The sequence below is a fragment of the Solea senegalensis genome, linkage group LG4 (assembly GCF_019176455.1).
Source record: "Solea senegalensis isolate Sse05_10M linkage group LG4, IFAPA_SoseM_1, whole genome shotgun sequence".
Lineage (NCBI taxonomy): Eukaryota > Metazoa > Chordata > Actinopteri > Pleuronectiformes > Soleidae > Solea > Solea senegalensis.
Genome location: NC_058024.1, coordinates 9,046,763 through 9,072,530, shown reverse-complemented (window position 1 = coordinate 9,072,530; position 25,768 = coordinate 9,046,763). Strand labels below are relative to the sequence as shown.

Sequence of the window (25,768 nt, the reverse complement as noted above, 5' to 3'; positions counted from 1 at the left end):
GATTGGAGCCAGTCAACACAGAATGTAAGACATGTGAGGGGTCTCGGAGGATCCTGTTGGCAGGTTTGATTGTCTGTCCTCAGACCTGTATTACCAGGTCTGAGTCAAATGCACAGATACGGTGGGGGAACAATTTTACCTTAAGTCTATGTAGATTTCTTTTATCTCTTGAGGTTGTAGTTCTTCTATAGTCAATGATTAAGTAGCAAACTATTCTGGCTACTAATGATTCAGTGTTCTTTTGAGAATTCACATGAGTTAAATCAAGTATGTTCTTGGAACACAATGGGCTGCATAGTTCTGGTAACATATTGTTTTTTTCATGCACTGGCAGCACTTCAACACACTCACAGTGTTTATATTATTTTATTCATTATTTTTAAAATGCTGCATCCCTCTCAGTGATGTCTTTTGTGACTCAAAAGACTCAGAGTGACTCATAAGATCCCAGAATTACACTACTTTGACACTAATGGGCTCTAAAATAAACAACAGACAAACAAAAACACCCTCAGCTTATTCCACCATCGCTCTTCAAAGTTCAATCAGCTTCTACATTCGTGGTTGTGCTCTGCAGTATTTTAATTAAATTCTGTGAAAGTGAAAACCTAATGCCATTAAACAATTTCTATATTATCGCTGAGATGGATTTGCAGCTTAAAAATGCATAATCAACACATATATTAGCTTATTGTCTATAAACTAGTGACAGGGACTGGAGGTTTGAGTCCACAGTTTGAAAGAGACTGTTGACAATGACTTTTTCCATCCTGTCTATCCTATCTCCTCGTGTTTCACAAGCCTATCATTTTCTGCCTTCAGCCCTTCATCAAAATCAAACCTGATGGTAGTTCAGAAGATTCCTTTCAAAGTGACCTGGGTTACATACTGACATTATGACGTCTGGAAATAGCTGTTGTAATTGTCAATGGCTAGAACGTAGCAGTTTGGGAGCTGATGGTAATTACGATCAGTAATTAGTTGATTTAAGTCAGGTTAAGCCACCAAAACTTTCATGTAAACAAAGAGTTTGCTATAGTGTGACGATCAAATCACACACAACTTTCTCCTCCAGCTGTCTGGAGGACAGTGTGAGAGATTCAGTGTAATCAGGCTGCAAATGTATGAAATTCTACCAAATCCAACAATTTTCTGTCCTGATGTGACTCAGCGGTAGCTGGGTCTGAAATGAAATCATATTTTATTTGTGTAGCTCCAAATCCCAACATGCATTATTTTAAAGGGCACGTTACTTAGCAAAGCAGAGAACCTTAAAACCTGAAGGCCAACAGTCAACGAGCAAGCACTTAGCATTAGTGGAGAGGAAAAAAGAACACTGCGGTGGATCTGCCTCAGTCAGTCGGGGGTGATAGTAAATACATGGATACATTCAGGATCTGAAGGGTCACTTCCTGGAATGATGTTGGCTAGAAGAAGAATTGTCCCAAATGTGGGGTTGTTTTGACAATAACTCACTAGTGCACTGAGAGTGGCTAAGGACATTGCCTCTGACCCTAACCATGTCCTGAACCATGAACTATTACTGTCTCTTCGGAGGTACAGGGATCCACAATTCAATGAGGTTAGATTGAAAAATGCCTTTGTATACCAATCTGTGGTTCCTCGGGGATTGTAGTGTTTAATGTCCATAGTTTTTTACAAACAAGCTGCTGTAATGCAAGACAGATTATCGTATTATATTATCATATCAAGTTGTTGTCTGTGAAGGTTCTTTAGAAGATAGCTGTAGGCAACAAGGCTTTCTTGAAGTTGAAGATGTCTCATTCTTGTCCAAGAGCTAACTTCTGAAGCTTCTGTTCTAGTTCATGCGGTTGTTGGTGGACACTTGCTTCTGTTTCCGATCTGACAGTCACATCAAACCCCTGCCTGGGGGGTCTGGATCTCTCGTTGGTGGATTTCAGGGGTCCCACCTTTGCCAGGTCATTGTCCAGAGCTACTCCACTCAGTCGTCCTTCTTTTCCTCTGATTCAAATCCTATTCTAGGATTTAATATTTGCTTCTACTACTGTTTTTTTCCTTGTACGGTTACTAGGTGTGATGCTCTAACCTTTGATGTGATGTGTGATGGTAAAATATCTGTGAGAGTGGGAGGGCTCAGCAGTCACTTCAAAGAGTGAAGCTATACATGTTTAATGTGAATCTGCAATCAGTGGTGGTGTTTGACGTATACTGCAACAAAAGCTAATCCCTGCAGGGTTCATGGGAAAAGATAGCATAAGCTGGAAATAGAATCCTGCAAATGAATCAAACGGAGCTAAACAAAGACCAAAGACCCAAACACCTCATGTGGGTTTCTGTTGTAACATTTATATTAAGTGTGGAAGGAAGAATTTGACCCATGTAATCGGTGATTGCATAAATAAACTATTCTCTTTTTGTATTTTCCAGAAATCTGCTGGATAAAGACACGTTCTCCAAGTCAGATCCATGTGAGTATGGTCATTTTTCATCTTTGTTCTGATACTTCACTCTTCTTAAATACTACTTCTCTCTCTTCCTGTTTGTTCTACTTCTCCTTTCTTTGGTAAACCTTTGGTAAACAGTATGATTTTCATTTAAATATTTTGCTGATTATAACAGAACCATCAAATATCTGTTAAATGAACATACATATTTATATGTGTTTCCACCCACTGCTGTTCAGTGAACATTGGGGGTTAGTTCACCAGGATAAGCAGCAGTAGGTAATGCAAATTGGATCACCACTGAAAAAGAATAAGAAAGATATGAATAATGAGCACCAAGGAGCATTTTGTCGCTGTTTTCCATCTGCTACTGTAATATCTTTATACTATTTTCTTAGTGCACTTGTTTTCTGCCCATTCATTTTTATTCTTTGCAATATTTCATTTCTGTGTTGTAATATATTTATACATATATATTTTTTTTTACAGTATGCGTGCTCTATACTCAAGGTGTGGAAACCAAACAGTGGAGAGAGGTCAGTACGCACGCACGCACACACACACACAACACACAGTTACAACAAACACATTGTGAGCACAGCAAGAAATTAATTGGAAGTCCTTCCAGCATCGTTTGTGTGTGTTTCTTCTTGTATTTGTTACCTTTTTAGGCCATTTCCTGGGATAAATACTGAACTTGTCTGGACCAGTAGTCCTCATGGAGACCAAAATCTGGTCCCAATGAGGCAAAACCTAATTTCCGAGAAACTTTAGGCATTAACTGGTCAGTGCTGTGTCCTTAGAAGAATAGCTGCACAAGTGTGTGTGTGTGTGTGTACAGTATAAATAAAAAAGGAGGACTCTAGTTAAGACATTTCTCTTCTGTGAACATGTGGTTGTTTGCGTTTACACTTCATTTACACTGTTCAGCTATCAGCTGTCTGAAAATGCCAGGAAATATTCTCTAATTGGAGACAGCAACCAGCAAAGAAATCCCAACTCACTGTAATGATCAATATGTTGGCATTTGGGAGACTAAACAGCACAGTGGGGAGGAATTAAGGCAGCGCTGACTGTGCCTTGTTTGCTTTATTCCATTAAATCCTCTTCGTTAATCTGACCATCTCTGTCCGTTAGTCTTCAACTTGTTTTCTCTTTTCTCTAAGTAAAAGAAAAATCATAATGAAGTAAATATTTGAAGCAGGGGCTGCAAAAAGTAATATCCTCTCTAGCTGTGGGTGGAAACAAGGGTTTGTTAGGGAAGGCTTTGTAAATGGAAGCCATCTTTTGGATGAGTGGATGGATCAGCTCATTCATTCCACTCTCGTCTTTCAGTGTGCGACCGTTGCAGCTGCATTTGACATTTATCCTTTTTCACTTCATACATGTAATTGCTATGATTAGTTCAATATTGTTTTGTTGTTGATGTATCCCTTTTTTGTTTGCTTGTCTGCCCTGTTTCTCTGCCTCCTGTCGCCCAGGTCGTCATTGTAATGACAATTGGTTCTCACTTACCTGGTCAAAAAAGAAAAATGTCTGTTACAGTCAAACCATTGTCAAATTTGTCTAGACTGAGGGCAACACCGAGATCGTGGGAGACAACTGCAAATAGGTTGGCGTATGACTTAAAACCATGGCTGTCAATAGATTAAAAGAAATGAACTAATTAATTAATTAATTTTGAAATTCATTATTCTGGATTAATCACAATTAAAAGTTTGCTTTTTTTTCTACTGTCTAAATGAATGAGTTTGATTGTATCTTTCTTTTTCAAGACAGAACTGCACATAGAGCTATGTGATTTCAAAGAGACTCGGGCCTATCAAGTGCCAACCAGGTTATCTTAAAATAAAAGCTCAACATAGACGATCCATCCTGTATGCCACAAGAACATGTGTTAACATCACAAAAAACATATTTCCACCGCTTGGCGATGTCGAGGAATTCTTCTGCTTAAGTCTCAGCAATAAGTCACATCTGTTTTTTCCTTCAGTCATTTTCAATAAAATGGTAAAAAAAAAATTAATTGATAGTTCAGTTGCTCAGCTTCTTGAGATGAAAAGTTCCGCCCAACAATCCCTCACCTCTCTCCATCTTCAGCTACTATCTCCCAGTCTCTCCATCAGTATCTGACTGACTGCAAGTGACTGTTTCGTGCAGCGTCAGTGCACACCAGAAGTAAACAAACTTGCGGCGACACGTTAACGTTGACAGCCCTACTGAAAGTCAACAGAGTCTCTAAAGTCAACTCAAAAAACCTGGTTGTTCAGCAGTTTGACTGGATAAATGCATCTCGAGCTGTCTTGAGTTATTTTAATGGTCTGATTTATTATTTGGGAAAGTTACGTATTATGTTTGACGGTGATGAAATGTTATAAATAAGAGTGGATTTAATGAGTGAGCTATAAAGAGTTAAATTCTCTTTGCCGACATTTAAAGTTCTCAACTTCCTGAGCAGGTGGAGTCGCTGCTGAGTCAGCATGTTTTGAAAAGGACAGGCAGGTGTCAATCTCTGTCCCGAGATATTTAAAACTCTGCACCTGCTCCAGCAGCTCACTGTGGATGCTGAGTGGTTGGAGCAGATCCACTCCTGTAAATGTAAAAAAGCCAGGAAGACTTTTACCAACCAACTGTAATTAACAACATTCAGTTCACCTACAGTGTGGGCTTTGGTCTTGTCTCATATAGAGCACAGTATATATATTACACTAGTGTAGTATAACATTTCATATAAAACCTATCCAAAGCAAAATGCAATTAAGAAAATACAATACAGTATAAAGTCAATGCATGGATGTGAATAGCAATGACAAGTGGTAGGCATCTAAAATTTGAGTCAGTTGAGTTTGCAATACCTTCTCAGGGGTGGAAATGTGTTTTCAAAATTGTATGGCACAATCTCTCCAACCAGCTTCGTATTCCATATGTGGAGAGATAATCTCTTCACTCAGAGGTCAACTGTTACAATATAGAGTTCTGAATACACCAAAATGTCCAGAAATATCCTTTTTTTTAAATCCTAGAATTGATGTATTATATTTCTATGTTGTGAAAATTCACTTTGCATGTGACCTGAAAGCACCTGGAGGTTTGGACAAAGCAAATGAAGGGTCATTTTAACCATAGAGAGAACATGTGTAACACTCTTCCTCTGTGCTTTATTGTAAGTAAAGTGTGTCTAGTGCTGTAAGAGATTACTAAAGTCCTCAGAGATTTGATGAACAGCAAACAAACACAGTGTGTAGTTTTGTCTCCAGTGTATTGTTACCATGTTTAAGAGATACCTTTTTTAATTAATTGTCCACCAAGACAGGTGCGGCACCAAAAGGTGATTAATATCTCTCATTAGCAGAGAACATAGACTGACAATAAACCTCCAGAGTGTGATGTTGTACAAATGTGTTGTGGTTTTGTACTTTACTGCATTTAAGAACGTCAAATGTTTGTTCAGTGGATGTATACACAGATATATATACACATATACGGTATGTATACATATATATGTACATATATATACGTATATGACCTTCTTCTCGCCCACTACAACATAGCAGATGGTGTTTTTTAAAACAGTATGTGTATAAAAGACACTTAAGACACTTCTTTGTTTTTTCTGCTCTGACGCATTCTGGTGGAAAGACTTTGTCTTTGTCACGCGTACTTATTTTTACGCATTAAAGCCCGTCCTCTCCTCATGGAGATACTGTATATTATGTCGGATATAATATAAGATGGTTTACACTTTTTTGCTACTTTCACCACTTCGTATTTGTTGTATTTTTGTGTCACATTTTCGTTAGACAATAATTAATTTTTCTTAATGTCATGTGAACACGTTAGTCGGACTGAAATCGAGCTAGTCTTGGTCGGATTAACATATCTGGATAATGCGATTCATAGTCCTATTATTCTTGTGATTATTATTGTTCACTGTTTGTTTTCTGCGTTGTAAAGGTCAACAGGAAACTGATTCATTACATAGCACCACCTAGAGGCAGAGTCAGACATACACAGCCAATAAATTGATTAGTATACTCCGACTCGACAAGGTGTTGCCCATGTTAGTCGGACTATGATTTTAGCTTGATTCAACTGTGCAATGTGCTCATTGACTTACTTTAAGTATAATCTCAGTGGCCCTTATCTTAATCTCTGTTTGTCAATAAGGAGGGTGAGCATATGCGTGGGTTTCTGGCTTTTCTCCTTCAGATTGAATTCAGTATTCCTTTTTATTTTTTTTAAAAGCAGATTATTACAATGAATAATGCATGAATAAAACCAAAGTCTCCCAAACTTGAGAGAGGTCTTGCAAATGTATTTTTTTTATTCATGTGAACTTTTTTTCAGATAGTATTTTCTGCTATTTTTGTACATAATCAGATCAATCCTCTCACTTTTCTTTTTTTAAATTAAATACGAGCTCTTGTGGGTCACACGGTGATGTAGTGGTTAGCACTCTTGCCTTGCAGCGAGAAGACCCGGGTTCGAGCCCCGGTTGGAACAAGGGCCTTTCTGCATGGAGTTTGCATGTTCTCCCCGTGTGTGCGTGGGTTCTCTCCGGGTTCTCCGGCTTCCTCCCACAGTCCAAAAACATGCAATGTGGGGATTAGGTGAATTGGACACTCTAAATTGACCATATGTGAATGGTTGTTTGTCTCTATCTGTGTGTGTGGCCCTGCGATGGACTGGCGAACTGTCCAGGGTGTACCCCGCCTATCGCCCGATGTAGCTGAGATTGGCACAGCACCCCCCGCAACCCTCTGGTGGAGGATAAAGCGGTTAGATGATGACTGACTGACGAGCTCTTGTCCTCTTGGTCACAGTCGTTCCGTCTCCACAGTCACGTGCTTTGCTCCATGTGAGTTTTGAAAATACTTTCAGGGTAATTTTATGTTCAAGCTGAATGGAGGGTTTTTCCTCTTCCAGAGGTTGTTTTCCTCGAGAGCTCAGTGTGTTGAAGTGAAGTGAAGTGTGAAAGCATAACTCAGACACAGTAAAGTAAACCAGTCTGGGTTTTATAATGAAAAACAACTCCTATTTTTAGCATCATATATAAGATATTGGAAAGGAAACAAGACAGAGCTTACAGGTTTGACTGAACAATTCAAAGAAGCATCACTTACAGATTTACACTTTGGGTGCAAAAAACACATACATCTATTCTTCATCGATTCTATTTCTCTAATAATACATCATTCTCACTGGTCAAAAAACAACAACACAGTTTAATGCTATCTAGTCATGCCTTAAAATCAGTCTGTCATCACTGAGTTTGAATAAGGGACCAAAGTTAAAAAAACAGAAAATAGTAGTAACTGTAATTTTGTCACTGAGCTCCGTTCTCTGACTCAAAACTGCACAAAAAAATCAAACCAAACCAGGAAACAAAAATGTTGGATTTTATTTATTATTTTTTTTTTTCAAATGCTTGAAATGAACCAACTTCACTGAGTTTTCTTCTGGTGCTCCTAAGTAGAAAACATAATAATAAAAAAGAAACATTATAGCAATTATAATTAATCCCATGTCAAGTATGTACAGACATTAAAAGTGAGTCAAACCTGCCATTTTCTTTAAAGAAAAAGCACACTTTTGCTTTTTTTTGGTCAAATTTAACTAATAATCTTTAAAACAAGTTTTACTTCGTAGTTTTTGGGAACAGAACTTAAAGTGAGTTCACCTTGGTTCAAAGATCCCTCGTGAAACAGCTCTTTTTTTTTTTGAAAGAGGTTTTAAGTTCATTACTGTGTTGTTGATTAAAAAAGACAAGCACTGTATAAGCAAGGACAGGAACCCTCACAGCCATGTCATCTCGAAAGCTTCGTTATGATAAATTATCAACGTGATTAAAAATTGTTCATTCAAAATGTATTTATGTTACATAAATATCACAAATCCCGAATTTGCCTTGAGGAGATGAAAGATTTACACAACATTACAGATATTCTTTATTAAATCCTCCAATTAGTCAAGAAAATAATAACAACAATTCAGACAGACTTTGTGATGTGATTTACAAGCAGCACACATTACTGTGCAAGACACAGAGGAGCAGCAGCAGCAGCAGCAGCAGCAGCTAATGTGTTTACCTCTGTAACTTGTGAGGGATTATCGTGGTCTCACAGCAGAGAGCAAGTCCTGGGAGCCTTAGCAAACCTACTTCATTTATCCATCTTTAATGAGTAGTTTACAGCTACAGTAAAAGTCCTAAAACATGCAAGATTTGGTACGACGCAGACCAGTGGTAGTTGTGTGGTTGACAACCCTTCATTTTCCCCTCGCTTCTATGTTTATAACTGTGATGCATTAGCACGTAGGGACAGTAAAGTGCAACGGTCAGGCATGTCAAGTGCAGACCACTTTAGCACAGTCGCATAAAAAAAAAAACAAAAACACTCAAAGCAGCATGGGTTGCCAGACCAGAGGCGACGCAGAGGGACATGACAGACCGGCGGTATGCGACGCTGTCACACCCGAGGTGATCATGACCCAGTCACCAAACCAAGATAGACTCAGCTCGAGCTGCAAATAACCATTATTTTCATCATCGATTAATCTGTCAATTATTTGTTTGTCCGAAATATTGAAAAATGTTGACTGGTGTTTCCCAAAACCTTGAAATGATGATGTTCTCAGATGTCTTGTTTTGTCCACAAACCCAACATGTTTCAGTTTGAATGATTTCTTTGTTATATGGGGCAAAGAAAACCAGAACATATTCACATTTAAGAAGGTGAAAAAACCCGAAAACTTGTTGTAATTATTGAAAAAACAAACAAAATTTTTTTTATAATCGATTAATAACCGATTCATCAAATAATCATTGGAGCCCAAAAAGATACGACCAGAAAAAACCCTGGAAACACTGTCTGTTTATTTTAATTAGACTCTTTTCCCTGTTAAAATTAGGTAGCTGCAATAAAAAAAGTCACTGTTCGTGACTGCATAATAAAGGATTATTAGCATTATAAGGCATTATTACTGCCATTAATCATGTCATTAGAATTGAAAGGTGGTTTATTAACTTTTAAGTAGTTGATGAATATGTTCAACTGGGATTGTAAGGTATGTACACACTGTAAGTTTCTATTCAGTTCTTTCTGATAAGCAAAAATACATGTTGATTAAGATTTTAATCACCACTTTTATAGCCTAATTATTGGGAACTATTATAAAGGACCCTTATTCGTTTCTCCGCCATCTTTAATTAGTATCTTACTGCTTCAGCAAAAGTGTGAACACATACATTTGGTGCAGTGCAGACTCGGAACACTCACATAGACATACGGAGAAGCGAGTGTTTCACGGTGCTTTGAAGAACAAGAGCGAGATGGTGGATGGCACTAATTTACTGTGGCTAATCCACCATGTGACATGGCTGACCTTTTCCCTCTTTCTTCCAATTTGCTTCTGACATCACATGCTCTTGGTTTAGTGCCCTTTGTGACACATATATCGCTTCTCCCTTTTTTCTGTGCGTGTGTTGGTGCATGTACGTATGTGTGTCAGTGCACCGTGACTTGTGTGTATACAATCACTGCTTCAGGTCAAAGCTCTAATCAACTTTGGGAATGACTTTGCCCTGAAACCACAGTTTGGTGTGTGTATATAAGGGGGGAACATGTTTTTTAGCAGGTTATTTGCTCTCCTTCGCTTTGTTCTTGCTAAAGTACACATGCACAGTAAAAAAAAGAAAGTGGTTTAGACCATGCAATAAAACTCTTCCTTTGCCAGTCTCCCTCATTGCAAAACAATAAAATTCAGCCCACACGGTAAAGTGTTTCTTATCTGTCTATATCTATGTCTCTGAGTATCTTATACACACCTGATAACAATTTTACTTTAAATTCACACGTCTCTCTTCAGATCCTCACAGCTGCTGTAAAATGGAAACTATCTTAGCTATAATCATAGAGCTGTCAAATGCTAATTATTTTTCTTATTCGAGATTAATCGCAGAAGTTCAGGAGTCAATTGTCTTTTTTAATCACGCGTTTTTGAATCCATGAGTACAGTAAATCTTCGCTTGCATTTCTTATGTACACACTGGTGCTCTTAGTGAGTCACCTTCCAAACGATTAAAGCAGAAATGTGCAGAATTTTGAATTTAACAGCTTCAGAGTCATAATGATGGTTAAATGCAGGGGGATTGGAGGCTGTCTCCACTCCCCCGAACGTCTGTTAGTGGAAAACCATATGTACTTTGAAACTTAAAAAAGGAGAAAATGCATTTCCAACATTTTAAATCTGTATAAATCCTAATTTCAAAAGTTAACTTTGACGTTAACTTTGAAAGTTCATTTTGAAACCATTGAAACATCAGAGTCAGGAGGGAACAATTCAGTACTACTAGTAACTAGTATTCTATAATATAACAGGTGAAAAGTTCTGTTTAAACAGACAGGTGCTGCTTGCAGTAATTTATTGGAAATCAAATGAATGCAAAGAAAGTTAGTTGATGAACGTGTTTTATAAACATGTTATTAGGGTTGGACAGATGACTGAACCAGGCTGCAGTCATTCAGAATTATTTATCACCATCTCTCAGCAGCTGCAACCTCGTATATTTATTCATGTAATTAAAACTAATATCACATTAAGGAAAACCCCTAATTATTTCTGACAGTCCTACTAATCAAAGTTTATTTTCACCTCACAATGTCACATTCTTGTAAGCAGCAGTTTTCACCATGTTCCCACAAAATAATTATCTAAATGAAAAATAAAAATCACTTTCAGGGACTTTGGAGGTTCTGTAATTTTACTTATTTTCTCCGAGTGTTTTTAAACATACCGTACCAGCGCGTGAGCGTGTGCGTGTGTGCACTCACATGTTGAGGGTGGAGGTCAGGGACTTCACGCCAGATTCTCATTAGCCAGCTCCAACATCCCAGCCGTATCTAATGAACTCAGCAGAACGGCATTGTCTCCTCCACTCAGCAGGGAAATCACATTATGGAGCTCATCTTTTCACCCGTCTCTTTACTCACATGCACTCACAGCCTCATCAACACCTCAGGGTCTCCTCTAACATCTGGGTGGTTCACTATCACAACATCAGAGTCCTTTTTTCCCTCCACCTCTCTATTCCTGTGGTAAATTCGAGAAACCACGGTGTTCAACGTGGTGGAGCAGCATAACATTGCATGGTTTGAGGCTCCTTCTGTTTTTTTGTTTTTTTTACTTCTGCATGTGTCTCTCAAAGTTAAATAGCTTCATCAAAACAAAATCTGCTCCAACATTGTGGGTCAACCTTTTCCAGAGCCTATGATCATAGTCATGATACAGTTTCTGAATTACGAACTATTACAGTAGGATCAGACTGAAACATGCTTTTGTGCATCAGAAAACTTTATAAAAAAAATACCTGTAATGCACTGTCTTGATTGTTTTGTGATTGTTAATTGCATTATGTGGCCAACTGTAATTATTATTTCATATGTAACTACTGTATATGTAATTATTTTATAGATTTGTGGTCTGATGTAAAGTGAGCACATGCTCATGCGTCCGCCTACAGAACTAGCCTTCCACATTACGGGAAAACAATGTCGACTTGTTTTTATAAACGACGTCTTTGACATTGGCAGCTTTTCCATCAAAAATCAGGTAATTGATTCCATGAAATCAATGACCTGAAGTAAACTGGTCAGAACAGGGGAAAATCCACTTTGCCATAAACTTTTATATCGATACGTCTGAAAAAAAACACCTCACAAGAGCGGGAAATGTTTTAGCGATATTTGAGAGGTAATTTCGAAACGTAAGTGTTTCCATTACCAGTTTCTTTATTGTGATGTTTAGGTTTTGCACATTTCTAAGGGTAATGGAAACACAACTGTAGTTTCTGGGCACAAAGACCAAAATGAGGCGAAAATGACATCAACATAACCAGCTAGAATCTTGCACTGCAGCTTTAATTAAAACCTGACAATGTCGAGCTACGTTTCATGAGTGTTGGTTTTTCACTCCAGCAGCTGTCGTCACATGATGCCATAGTCGTGTGAGGGAAATCTAAAAGGAAGGCTGCTTTCAGGAGGCTTTTAATGATATGTGTGTACTTTCTCATTTACATATAAGTGTGTGTAGCTCAGCTTTTTCTACAGTGTAGGCTACTTAATCAGTATGTGCAGCAGCTGGACCTGCGGTAGCATTTTCTCTGCACGGTTCCCTGCATTTGATACTTTAGGAGTGAAAATCCCACTAATTAGACAGCCTTAATCAGTGTCTTTCTCTTCCTCTCCCTTCCCACTCTTTTCCCACTCCCACTCACCCAACCCCAGTTTCTGTCCAAACCCGTCCACTGAGCATGTTTTCCCTCTGTTCCTCCTGAGCCATTTTCTTCCATGCTCTTCTTCTCTCCAGGTCCAGCCATGTTGTTTTTCCTTGATGTCTTGCTATACATTGTTCTTGTCTCTTATCTCTCTGTGGGTTTCAGGAAGTGAGTTATCATTGTAATTAGTGTGGGAGAGGAGTGAGGATCAAGGAGAAAACACACCCGTGGCTTTCTCTGTGCAGCAGCAGTGTGAATGTGTGTCTGCTAATCACGTCTGCAACGTTAGGTGTTAAAAAGAGGGGAAACAAAGAAAGCAGAAAGTTTGAAGTCAAGAGTGCATTTGTCTCTTAATGAAGTGTTTTGTTGTCTGTCATCCGTCCTCTCCTCTGACCTCCCATTTTTCCTTTCCCATCCACAGTTTGGCAGAACGGAGGTGATAGACAACACCCTCAATCCCGACTTCGTCAGAAAGTACATCTTGGATTACTTTTTTGAGGAGAAGCAGAACCTTCGCTTTGACTTGTGAGTCATTTTCTTTGAAGTCGTGTCCTCATCGCCCTCTGTCCTCCTTCACTCCATTTCCCTCTCACTCTGTGCTGTCACAATTACCACATGTTGCATTCTCCGTACCTCAGAAGTGGGAGCTGATGTTGACAGACGCCTACACAAAATAAACCTGTTGACACTTCATTTCAAAGTCCTTGTGAAAATCTGCAATTAACACTTAATAATCCATTCATTAGGCGCTCACAAACACCAATAAATCAAAATCAGTGACAATAAAAGCATATTCAACGCATTTATTATTGCTGTACTGTACACATGTTAACAGTTTATTTATTCATTTTAATCAGACACTGTTCCCACAGTTAACTAGCTTCAAAGATGCATTGCTACTGTTAATGAGTGCATAATAAAGGACTTGATAAGGCATTATTATTAACCACAAAGAGTCTAGTTACAGTCTTGTAAAAATTAGGTCTTTACACTGTTTAACATATTATCTAGAAGTGCCAATAATAATAATTATTAACAACTATTCAGTCTTAGCCAGTATCACATATGTATTTATTAAGTTAATGATTATATACAATAATAAATCTTAATTATGGCTTCAACTACCTCATATGTAGCCAAATTATTGTTAATACTACTAGGCATTCTAAAATAATTATGTTATATAAGTGTATTCATTCGGCTTTTAGGACCACTAATATTACTTATTTATGTTTCTAATCAGAGAGTATCTTATATGTGGTTTATTCATTGTTAATTACAGCTCATTACAAGGACCTTAAAATAAAGTGTTTCCAAAAAAATCCTTGGCTGTGGTTACTCTGCTCAGTTGCACTTTATATTGTGTTTGCATTTACAGACATGACCACATGGAATTCCAGCTTCCAATATCAAGTGGAATTTATTTATTTTCCTTTCCTTTCCTTAAACACAAAATATCTTAAAAGACATACATCTGGGTTCAGCACCAAGGACAGCACCCAGTCCTCTGTGTGCATCAGTTTGAGTTCAGACGGTTCAGCACCAGCACAGATGCCATGAATCTGTACCAAGAACATCTTACACGCTCTGAACACTCTGACCATGATCCCTGTTCAAATATCACAGACACTCAGGGGTGATGATGAGATGAACAATAATCATTCTGACTTTTTTCATCATCACCAAAATTAAAGTTAATAAACACTGACTGTGGATATTGTTCTAATCAGCCTGTGTTTCACTGAAACAGAACAAATCCAATCAGGTTCTCTGTCATTCTACGCCATAATTAATACCAGAATCATCATCACTGTTGTTTTCTGTTCCAATCTCATCATAGTCATTAGGCAGGATTTCATTTTCTTTTTTTAATTTGGGTCAAAGAAAATGCAGTTCGATTTTGTGTTTGTTTTTATGAAAAAATTGGGAGTTAGTTCACAGGAAAATGATATGAATGAGCAAAGATTATATAAATGAATGAATAAATAAATAAATAAACACACCACGTTAGATCAAAAGGTGTGTGATCAAAAAGCATTTGTTGTTGTTTCCCATCGAGTTTTTGCCGTAACATTTTTCTCTTGCATCAAGTCAAGGAACACACACACACACACACACACACATACATACGCACACATACGCACACCCTCCCATCTGCCATTTTCTATAATTTCTCCAGTGCAGTGAAATGCAAACGCTGTCGAGATGTTTCAGTCAAGCAATTTCCAAACGCTGTCCTTTATTCACTGAATTGTTACCATTGCACTCATTCAAATTTAACGTTTATCGATGTGACACATTTTCCACTTCAAGCATCAAAACCCTGATGTGATATTCCAAGATTTTTCATTCTTTGCCTGTCATTCAGGTCTTTTGTTATGCCCAAATCAAAAGATGCGTAAAAACAGACTCACCTGTGTTTTGCTAAAAGGATGTGAAAGACGAGAAGTAAGATGTTCAGGAAAGAAATTTCAAAGTCAATTTCCCTTCATTTAATTGCCAAAACTAGCGAGATTAGAGGTTCATTTATCACAGTTACAGTCAGACAAACAGGCTGTTCATACAGGTCTTGGATGTTGTGTAAATTGTAACTCTTAAACACCTAAGCCTCAAAATATCCTGCTTAATTTAACCATAAACATGCCAGAAAAATGTCCTCTGAACAAGTGATTTTGACCATTTTTCAAGAATAACTTTGAATATGTGGCAGTTATTTCAAACTTACTGCATTTTACAATTTAAAATGAAGAAAAACAAAAACATGGAAATTGATTTAAGAGGAAAAACATATGTTGCATGTTAAATTAGAATTATGAAGTATGAAACATATTTGCAATAACTCAGAAACGGACCAAAACATGGAAACTATGTACAGGCATTTTTCCAAGTCACTCCTCTCTGGCGACAAAGCCTTAACCCCTGCAAAAGCATGAGTGAAATTACCGTAATAACCACTGGTTTTCACATGCAACTTATCAGCTTTCAGAAACCGTTGGATTTTTTTCCGATGGCACAAACCATTGTGTAATTACGGTAATGCAACAGGCACTTGTGCAAACGTGTCATCAGTGATATACTCGGTGTATACTGGGGTTAAGACTAGTATCATAAAATGTAAGAGCAGTGTGAGAATCAAAATCCTGACAGATGTAGTTTAAGCACTGAATGGCAGCTGTAGACACCTCGTAATTAGTTTTAGTAATTTTTATAATCATTCAAACCACGTCAATGTAAAATCAAGCGACTTGTTTTTCCGTCTCTTCTTGATGATAACGATGATGATGATGATGATGATGACTCATTCATCTTTCTCTGACACATGATGGGATGCTTAAAACACATTTGAACATGATCATACTTCCACCTCAGCACTGTGTTTTTGTGCGGCTCTTTCAATCGTCATTTCTCTTTGACTCCACACAAACAAACATTACCTCAAACTCCCACCTTTGACCTGCCTTTAATGCCATCAAATGACATAAAAACGCTGCCATTACGTGAAGTTTATTTTCCTTTAATAGAGGGAGAAACACAAAGGCTTCAGTTTGTCCAGCTTTTGATTCACTGTCGGGACCCATTGTATCATCAGGTGTTTAATCTTAGTACCTGACATTACTCTCTGTCCCTCACTTTTATTTCTTTTTATTCACATGCAAATCAGACAAGGCCTGACACTCATTATTATGGAAGAGGAGAAAAAAAAAGCCTGGTTAAACCCTTGCTCTGCCTGACAGATAATAACTTCTAATAAAGATGTTTTATCTTGGCTCATTTGCCACATTTTTTTGATTCCCAAAGACTTTTCTCAGGGTCACCAAAGAACTCTCACTCACTCATCTTCTATTGCTTTGTCCTCCACATGAGGGTCGTGGGGACGCTGTTGTCAATCTCAGCTGACATAGAACGAAAGGCGGGTTACACCCTGGTGACAGGTTGGAAATCCATCACAGGGTCACATAGAGACTGTCACTCACATTCACACTCATACTCTCACCTACAGTCAATTTAGAGTGTCTGATTGTGGGAGGGAACTGGAGAACCCGAAGAAAACCCACGCACACACGGGGAGAACATGCAAACAAAGGCTTGGACCGTGTGGCCGTCAAGCAGAATTTGCAGAATTTCCCCAACCAGGAAGTTGTAAATAACATGCATCAGATGAAGAGTCATTTTCTCGGAATTAGGTTAAAGAAATGTATGCAAATCATTTGCTAAATGATGCACAAATTTGCTCTCATCACATTTATTATTTTGTGATTAGGGTCATGATAGTTTGTCATTTTTAAAACGTGAGTGCCCGGAATAGAAACTTTGGGAAACACTGGTCTACACTGTAGGTCGCTCATTGGTCCAGTTTGTAAGAATTAGTGACATCTATTGGTGAAACTGCAGATTGCATCAAGCGGAGCACTACTCAAGACTACCTCCCTTTTCCAAGCAACTCTGTTGGCCTTTGAATATCAGCAAGAATGGAAACACTCTTTCACAACTCTCTTTACTCTCACTACCATTCTTTCCTCCTTCTACTTTGGCTTTTGTATCGGGTTACTGTGGGTGGAGCTGTTCTTATTCATTTGTGTGATAAACTTCTATCTCAACATTTAGGCTGATTTTGAAACATGGTGGCACAAGATGACACAGCACTAAAGTACATTAAAGGCTAATTAAAGTCTGCAAAAATCACATTATCCAAATGATTTTTGGTTGAGACTGAGTATAAATGGTAAATTATTTATATTTTAATAGTTTAGCTTTTCTAGTCTTGACGACCACTTAAAGCTACACTATACTTCTGACATTCACCCATTCACATTTATCACACATCTATCATAATATTATTCCAGTTTCTTCTTTCCCCTACACTTTTATGTTCGAGAAAACAAAAACAAACAAACAAACATCCGGACGGAGAAGAGAGAGAATATCCTTTCTGCTCGTTCTGTTTTGAGTGCTTTTCTTTAAGCGTGTATATCAATCAACATGTCCTCACTTAGATAAGAGTCTTGACTCTGGCTTTTGAAGTGAAGTGGTTTCCCTACTCTCATTTTTTTCCCTTTCAGGTACGACATGGACTCCAAAAGTCCAGATCTGTCCAAACACGTGAGTGCATGCGCTGAGTTTATTCCTGAGCCACTGATGAATGGGGGCCAATCTGGAGTCAAATCTGAATGATTAGATCCAGCGATTGGAGAGAAAAGATTGGCCAAACCATTTTATCATTGGTTTCATGATGATTTTTAGATTTTTCTTTGTGTATATTTTAGTTGGGCGTTGCCTGCTGCATGGTTTTACCATGATGGAATAAAGCAAACCCTGTTTATTGCCTGTTCATAGATTTGTCCAAATACTATTTCTTTTTCCATGTTTAGGATTTATCATGTGTTATATACATTGTGATTGTGCTAGGACATTTTTAATATAATAGATATTATTTATAAACACTTATTCGATAATAAGTGTTTATAAATAAGTCTCATGTTTTATTGTTTTGTTTGTAGTAGTAATAGTGGCACGGCATTGATAGACAGTCATGCCCACTTCAGTCATGTAGACACACAATGCTTTTACCCGTTAGTTTCCATTTTAGGCAATGTTTTATTAGTTGTACGTGATTATGTGGCTTCACTGGTTAAAAACAACATGGTTTATACTTTAGGCTGGAAACTATGGTAACAGAAAGCATTAAGTTTGCTATCTAAATAATCCATCTAGGTGATTATTTTATGTATTTGGATGATCTGGGTTTGCATTTTTTCATCAGCTGTATTGTTTTGTGCATCTGTGTGTTTTTCTTTTACTTTCCGGCACAGCATGCGTTGTCTTTCCACTCTCACTTCATCTTAAGCGGTGCTAGGGTTGTTAGGTTTATGGTACGTATAGTGCTGTGTTGGTATATGATGTGCTCTGTTATTGTTGTTGTTGTTGTTATTGTTATTGTTGTTGCTGCTGCCGCCCAACCTTTCTGGAAGCCTGCAGAACTCAACGTAGGTCCCAGCATCTCTCTCACTCCTGACACTGCATGGCTGCTGTCTCATTAATGATCCTTCCCTCAGGAGGAAGGATGGTGTCACTGATCAGAACGACAAACAGCAAGACTCAGCTATTTGTGCAGCTCTTAACAAATGCCGCCTTAAATGGCACCACAACAGCCCCAGTCTTAAACAAGACATTTGGACTTTCATCAGTTTTTGTCCCTTGTATTTTTTAACATTTGGAAAAGATAGTTTGGTTGTTTTTTTTCAAGTAGGGGTGTATGAAGCATGTCTGCGTAGTCACTGCGTTACATAGAGTAGACAGTGTTCAGCGCTCTGTCAGTTTAAAGAGAGAAACAGTGGAATATGAATAACTCATTCAGTAAAACACAAAATCCAATTATTGTGTTGGTCTGACGATACCCAAAACCTAAATTACATATTCAGTCCGGCTGAAATTGTATTAAATCTACTTTCTCAAAGTCAGATTAACAAAATGGTTTCTTTTGCACATTCAAAGGGCTATAACCCATAAATTGTGTTCTGATTTGCCAATCTCTCTCTCTCGTAACAGGCAGCGTGCTAAAGAAAGATACACTTTCTAAAACATGCTCCGTCTAAACATGAGTACATTATACACCCTTACTTTTAAAAGACAGAACTATTACTTTAAATGAAAAGATTTTCCAAGCTCTTCTTTTGAAACATTGGACATAGCAGACCACAGAGTCTCTCAGATGAAGCACACACTAACCCTCTGTTGAATTATTTAGTTTGTGCTACTTGGGTTTGGATTTCCAACTGTGGCTAGTTCAAAAAAAGACTGTAACTAAACAGATTTTTTGTTTAACTTGTCAGAATGAAGTATATTACAGCAGATCAGTTCTGGGTGATACCAAGACATGACTGTCCAGTTAAAGACAACTGCAGATGAAAGCCATGTCTCTCTCTACAAAGTGTTTACATTCATGTCCCAAATGGTTGTGAATCATGTTTAGTGCTAGTGTTCATGGTGCTTTAATCCCTCCACCCTTTTGCTTGACTGTTATCATCCCCTAATTCAAACCAGTGGCTCCCAACAAGTCAGTTGTGTCCTAACTCCTAACTTACTATTTTGGTTGATTTAAAAAATGGAAAATGTATTTTGCAGTTTTGGGATTTGTTTGAAAAAAAGAAAAAAAAAAGAAAAGCTCACTGTTTTGATGAAAATAAATTGGGTTGTCATCTGTGACACGTTTGTGCGTAAAATCAAAAACCTCATGCTGTTAAGTTTTAGTCTCAGACTGGACGAAACAATACACCAAGACTCAGACGTGTTCATGAAATCATTTTAATAGCAGAGGTTTTCCAGCAAAATTAAAGATTCATTTTATGGACAATGGGCATCCAAGATCCAGACTGTTGGGAAAAGTCAGAGTGTCCAAGTTTTATGAAGATCCATGGAGGTTTGCATGTTCTCTCTGTGGGTGCGTGAGTTTTCTCCAGGTTCTCCGGGTTCCTCTTACAGTCCAAAAACATGCACATTTGGGGATTAGGCTAATTGGACACTCTAAATTGACCATAATTGTGAGAGTGAATGGTTTGTATCTATATGTGTGAGTGAGTGAGTGAGTAAAACTGGACGTGGCTGGATGTTGGAACATGATAAATATGGCAGAACATATTATCTATGGCAGAGGAGGACAGAGCAAGTGAGGTATCAAGGGACAGAAAAAAAAAGTTGCAGCACTTCAACAACAATCTGGTGAAGACTAAACCTGAAGACTGGGTTTTTATAACAGGTGGTGAAGAGTGGCAGTCATTAGGATAAGCAGCAGGTGTGTTGGTTGGTTGCAGGAGTTGGAAAATGGACAGCTGCAGCCACGCCCTACCAGGAACAGGAACAGACAGACAGAGGGGATTGGGGGGGAAACAAGGGAATAAGACAAATCTAACAGGATCCTTACACGTCAAATGCTCCTAATCACAACATACATTGTGTCGGGGAACTTGTATTGTAAACAATCACTTCTGACAGAACCAGACTTAAAGTGTAAAAGGATGAATGGAGGACAAAGGAGAGGTGGGAGACAAAAGGGGGGAGAGAAGGAAAGAGGGAGGTGAAGTAGAGACAGTAGAGAGTGACCAGGAGCAGATGTTGTATTAAGTTCAGTCAGGCTAGTTCGGAATTGGTTGAGATATGTTTTTTTTTTTTAAATAATATTACAATGTCATCTATACAAGCAACAAGAATTGTTGCAAAACATTATGCTCATATCATGATATCATGTTTTAATCATAGCATATTAATGATGACATATTACTACAACTACTTATAATAATCACAACTGGATCTGGAACCTGCAGCCCAGGAGTCATAAGTAGGCTACCTGCAGAAGTTTGAGCTTTGTAGTGTTTGAGCTAAATGCATAAATGTGATTTGATTGGCTATCATATTTGCATATAGGCTTTTGCTGCCAATCTTTGCTGGCTTCTGCTACACAGAGCATGAGCAAAGCAAATGAGCCACAAAGGATTTTAGCAACACTTGATGCCAAGTCTTCAGAGACATTTCACTTGATGTCTCTACCGTGTGATTCGACCGTTAGGGAGCAGCCCGAGCTGTTGTCTCAGAGAACTGAGCTGGACTGGTTGGGATACACTGCTTTAAAACCTGCTTTCCATTAATACCTTCATCGTCATGACCATAGTTAAACAATCTTGCTTCACTTTCCACTTAAAAACTGGACATGATTGTTGAGCAGAGCACACTGATTGGATTTAATAGGAAGAAGAAGAGGAAGCGCTAAATAAATAAACTGCATCACAGCTGACACTATATGTTGTCAAGCCTTCAGACCTCTTTTGTCCAGACCATAGGCCATATATAAGAAGTAGACAAAGTGAAACCTAGGAAGTAAAAAAAAAAACTGCAAGAACAAAGTCAAACTCTTACTTGATTTATGAAGTCAAAAACATTGATCTGCCTTTTTTGGTCACATTTTGGACGACATACTAAACTAAAAAAAAAAAAAACATTGTCCTGAGAAATATATGGTCCAAATCCTCAATTTGAGGTATTCTCCAGTCACTTTTATTCCAGTTTTGTCATATATGTTACTGGTTAGATGAAAACATACGATAAAGCATGGCAAGTGTGACTAAACACAATGAAACCAACAGCTAGTACCATCTAGGTACCTGGTGTCAAAAACTGCTGGCCTAATCACAACATTCGAGGCTCAAAAGCAGGAGTTTTTACAACTGGAAGGTTATGTCCATTTCTTATATACAGTCTATGGGTCAAACAAGTGGATGCACACGCAGACCAAATTTAGGGAGACAAATTCGGGACTTTATCATTTGCAAGAGTGACAAAACCAGTTCAATTGATTTGTGGTTTGCCTGCTTAATATACCTTCCTTCCTTCCTTCCTTCCTTGCTTGCTTCCTTCCTTCCTTCCTTCCTTCCTTCCTTCCAGGACTTTTTGGGCCAGATGTTCTGTACCCTTGGGGAGATTGTGGGATCGCCAGCAAGTCGACTGGAGAAACCACTAGGGTAAGTTAGCTTCAGTTTTCATAAATATCAAAACTTTGAGAGACTTTGTTAAGAGTGAACTTCAGAAGGAAGAAAATTGCTTTCAAGTCAAATTAAATGACCATTTACAGCTATATCTCATTTGTTCGGATAATTGTATATGAATGGACTGAAGTGGGAGTTAATTTGTTTGGAAGAGAATGAAGAAGAGGAGATGGGACAGAGAAAATAATTTGGTTATACAGAGTGTGTGTGTGTTAAATTGTAAAAAGACAGGAAGAAGAAGAAGAAAAGGGTGTTTTTGATGACTGTCTTTAAAGAAGAAGGTGAAGTGCGTTGCAAAATTACCTAAATTACTGCTCCTCTCCAAAGCGTGTGCTCTTTCATTGGCAGAGAAAAATGTAGTGCTAATGGAGCTATCCTTTTATCTGTCTTTATACCACTCTAACCCACCATCACCATTATCCTCAGTCTGCCGGGTTCTTTACATTCTGGTGGAAACATTTAAATGCTGCAGTCAGTGGCATTTTCTAGTTCTCAGGTCTAAATCCATTGCAGTAGAGAACAATCATGAGAGCATTAAGATGCTGAAATTCAACTTTTTCAACATTTGACATGCAACCACAGTAATGATGTAACAGGTTTTCACTTTGCTTCAAATTTGCCAACACAGTGTACAAACAAATATATGTCCCAACACAAGGTAACTAGGTCCTCAAAATTATTTTATAAAACTACAGTTCTATTTATAATTCCTGGCCCAAAAAGGTCATACATACAAATATTTTTTTGTAGTTGATTAGGGCACAAATCTGCCATGGCATTGCTTGGATGAGTTTATGCAATGTCACATACATCTATTTCAATCCACAGTGGCATTCATTTTTTGCCAAGTCTTCTCCATCACATCCCAAAGATTTTCAGTGATGTTGATGTTTGGACTTTGTGGTGGACAGTCCGTGTGTGAAAATGACTCATGCTCCCTGAGGCTGATGAATCCTGACATTGTCATCTTGGAATATGACCAAACAACCTCATCGTCATAGTTAGGTAAAGTCAGCTCGGTTTTTAGGCACATAACATTGCTGAACCTAGATCTGACCGAATCCCCAGATCATAACACCTTTATTAGTATGCGATAACCTTTTCTCGGTTATTATTATAGTTGGGTTTAGAACAGGGGTCTCAAACTAAAATGACCTGGGGGCCACTTATGCCGCATTTCCACCGACTCTACTCGCCACGGCATGGTTTAAGTAGCGTTTCCACTAGCATAACACCTGCTACCAGGTACTATTTTTAGTACATGCTAAGGCGAGGTTCCAAAAGTGTGCTGAGTAGGTACTATGCGATAATTGGTCAGACTGCTGGGCCACTGACTAGCCAGAGTGCCATCACAGGAAGAGACGTCCGACACACAAATCAAGGTGAACAGCGGTGAACTGTAGATCACTTAAAATCTACAGTTGCTCACGTGTGTGTGTATCGCGTATAAAACTAAGTCAGCTGTGCAGTGATGACTCCGCCCATGTTAAGTAGGTACTTTTTTTGTAGTGGAGATGCGACCTAATCGTGCTGTGTTTTGTGTCTCCTGTGACAGTCCTGCACTGTACAGTGAGTGATTTTGTGTCATGACTGACAGTTTGAGTTTGTCTGAAAGTGCCAAGAATCACCCATGGAAAGTTTCACATGTAGATTCTTCTGCTATAAATAAACCTGGACTCTCAGTCGCACTGCACTTTTTTTTTAGTGATGATCACGATTTTGGCTTCTCACAATCATGATCGTCTGATATTGGAAATGCACCAACTGGCTGCATACTCAATCAGAGCTACTGTTCCTGCACCATGTGCCTCCAAGTTTCCTGGATGTAGCGAGTAACAGTATGTTAAAGAACAGACAGACAGCAAATAACTTTGTACCAGGCAGACATCTCTTTATTGCTGTGTGTGTGTGAGAGAGAGTCAGGAGGAGCAAGGAGAGAGTGAAACAGTATTCCATGACTCTGCAGTGTTTTGGTAATTACTCAGTAGTCTGCAGGGGGTGATACAAGTTCTGCACTGGACCTTTAAATGAAACCTGGTAAGGCCTGGGTCATATTTTCCGTGGTCTCTGTCCGCAGAGAGACATTACAGCCCGTTTTCATTCCAAGAGCGTCTCATACTGTAGCTCTGTCATGTCTCTTGGCGTCGCTTGACAGACGCACAAGGTATCCTTCCATGTCTGAAATAGACGCACCGGGCGGGGTTTTTACACGCCATGAGTGTCCATTCACACTTTAACGTCACTGTGAGCATCAAGCCGGTACTAAGCAGTCACTGACATGGAAAATATATCCTCTATTATTTATGATGTTTCTATTAGTCATGGAAATGCTGCTGATATTAATATAATATGTCTAAGTATGTCTGAGTGTAAATATCCACTATGCCTAACCTGGATAACCTCAGTCCTGTTCATGGCCCTATAACCTCATACTTTATCACTGCTTTGAGCGCCACCATTGGGTTTACATTGGAGTCAATTGAAAGCCTGATACACAGAAACATACCTTATGCGTCTGTCAGGCGACGTCGAGGGACTTGTGGGACAGTGTGTTGGTAAAAGACACTCTCGGGATAGCCACAGTTCCATTCATACTCAAATGATTGCACAGTTTCTAGGTCCTTGTATTCTTTAAGGGATAGGTTGTGCATGTGTGGATAGTGCTGGGTCTTCTTGTGTAATTTCAAGAAAGCTTCCATGGTTATGGTCATCAAGGCTAATACCATGGTTAATGATTGATGGTTGATTCAAGCTTTAGAATTTCTCTTCCACTAAACAGTTCCAGCACGACGGCTTGGCACAGCTCGACTCTACTCCTTTTCTTTTGCTTTTCCATTAGTGATAGTACCTGGTACCTGATGCTTTTCATAGTACCTGCTCTGGCGAGGTTCCAAACCAGGGGTGCCGTCGACAGACTACTGGCCACTGATCACTGGTCAGAGCGTGTGGTCACTGGAAGAGTCATGAGTGCGACGTCCAACACGTCCAAGCATCAAACAAACAATGCCAAACTGTAGATCAGTTAAGAAGACTAATCTGTTTGTCTAATTATTCAGTACACCGAAAACAACTGCTTTACAACTCACTAGTCACAGTGTGTGTCACGTATAAAACCACATCACGGCAGTTCGTACAGCCGTGTTATGAGAACTCCATCCACATTGAGGAACTATAGTAATGGAAAACGATACCAAACGGAGTAGAGTCGAGCTGAGTCGTGCTGGAACTGTATAGTGGAAAAGCACCGTAAAACACAGCTTTTTTTAATCAGTGACTTCACGATGGTGGAAGCCTGCCCATGATTCTTAATTTCCCAGGCATCACTATGATTCAAGTGTCATGTCTAATGTCTCTAATGTCTCCTCCTTGGATAGAACTGTCTGTTTATATAAGATATATACTGTCTGTTATCATCGCAACAGACATTACACCAAAGGGTGTTCTCTCGCTCCACAGCGCTCCTTTGATGATGACAGAGCTGGAGAACAGTTATGTCAGTCACTGTTTGGATTATTTTTCCCCCAATGATGTGTGGA

General features: G+C 38.7%; 1 protein-coding gene across 2 annotated transcripts in view; it reads left to right on the top strand.

The window, feature by feature from the left end:
- cpne5b (copine Vb) overlaps positions 1 to 25,768 on the top strand; it is a 129,020-nt gene that overhangs the window by 36,744 nt on the left and 66,508 nt on the right. The window contains exons 2-7 of one of the 2 annotated variants that reach the window (XM_044024375.1): positions 2,410 to 2,450; positions 2,916 to 2,962; positions 13,121 to 13,224; positions 17,760 to 17,799; positions 18,669 to 18,683; positions 22,132 to 22,208. In XM_044024375.1, coding sequence (XP_043880310.1) covers positions 2,410 to 2,450; positions 2,916 to 2,962; positions 13,121 to 13,224; positions 17,760 to 17,799; positions 18,669 to 18,683; positions 22,132 to 22,208 — 324 coding nt within the window. The remainder of the gene's footprint in view (positions 1 to 2,409; positions 2,451 to 2,915; positions 2,963 to 13,120; positions 13,225 to 17,759; positions 17,800 to 18,668; positions 18,684 to 22,131; positions 22,209 to 25,768) is intronic. The other variant, XM_044024376.1, reaches the window with a different exon arrangement.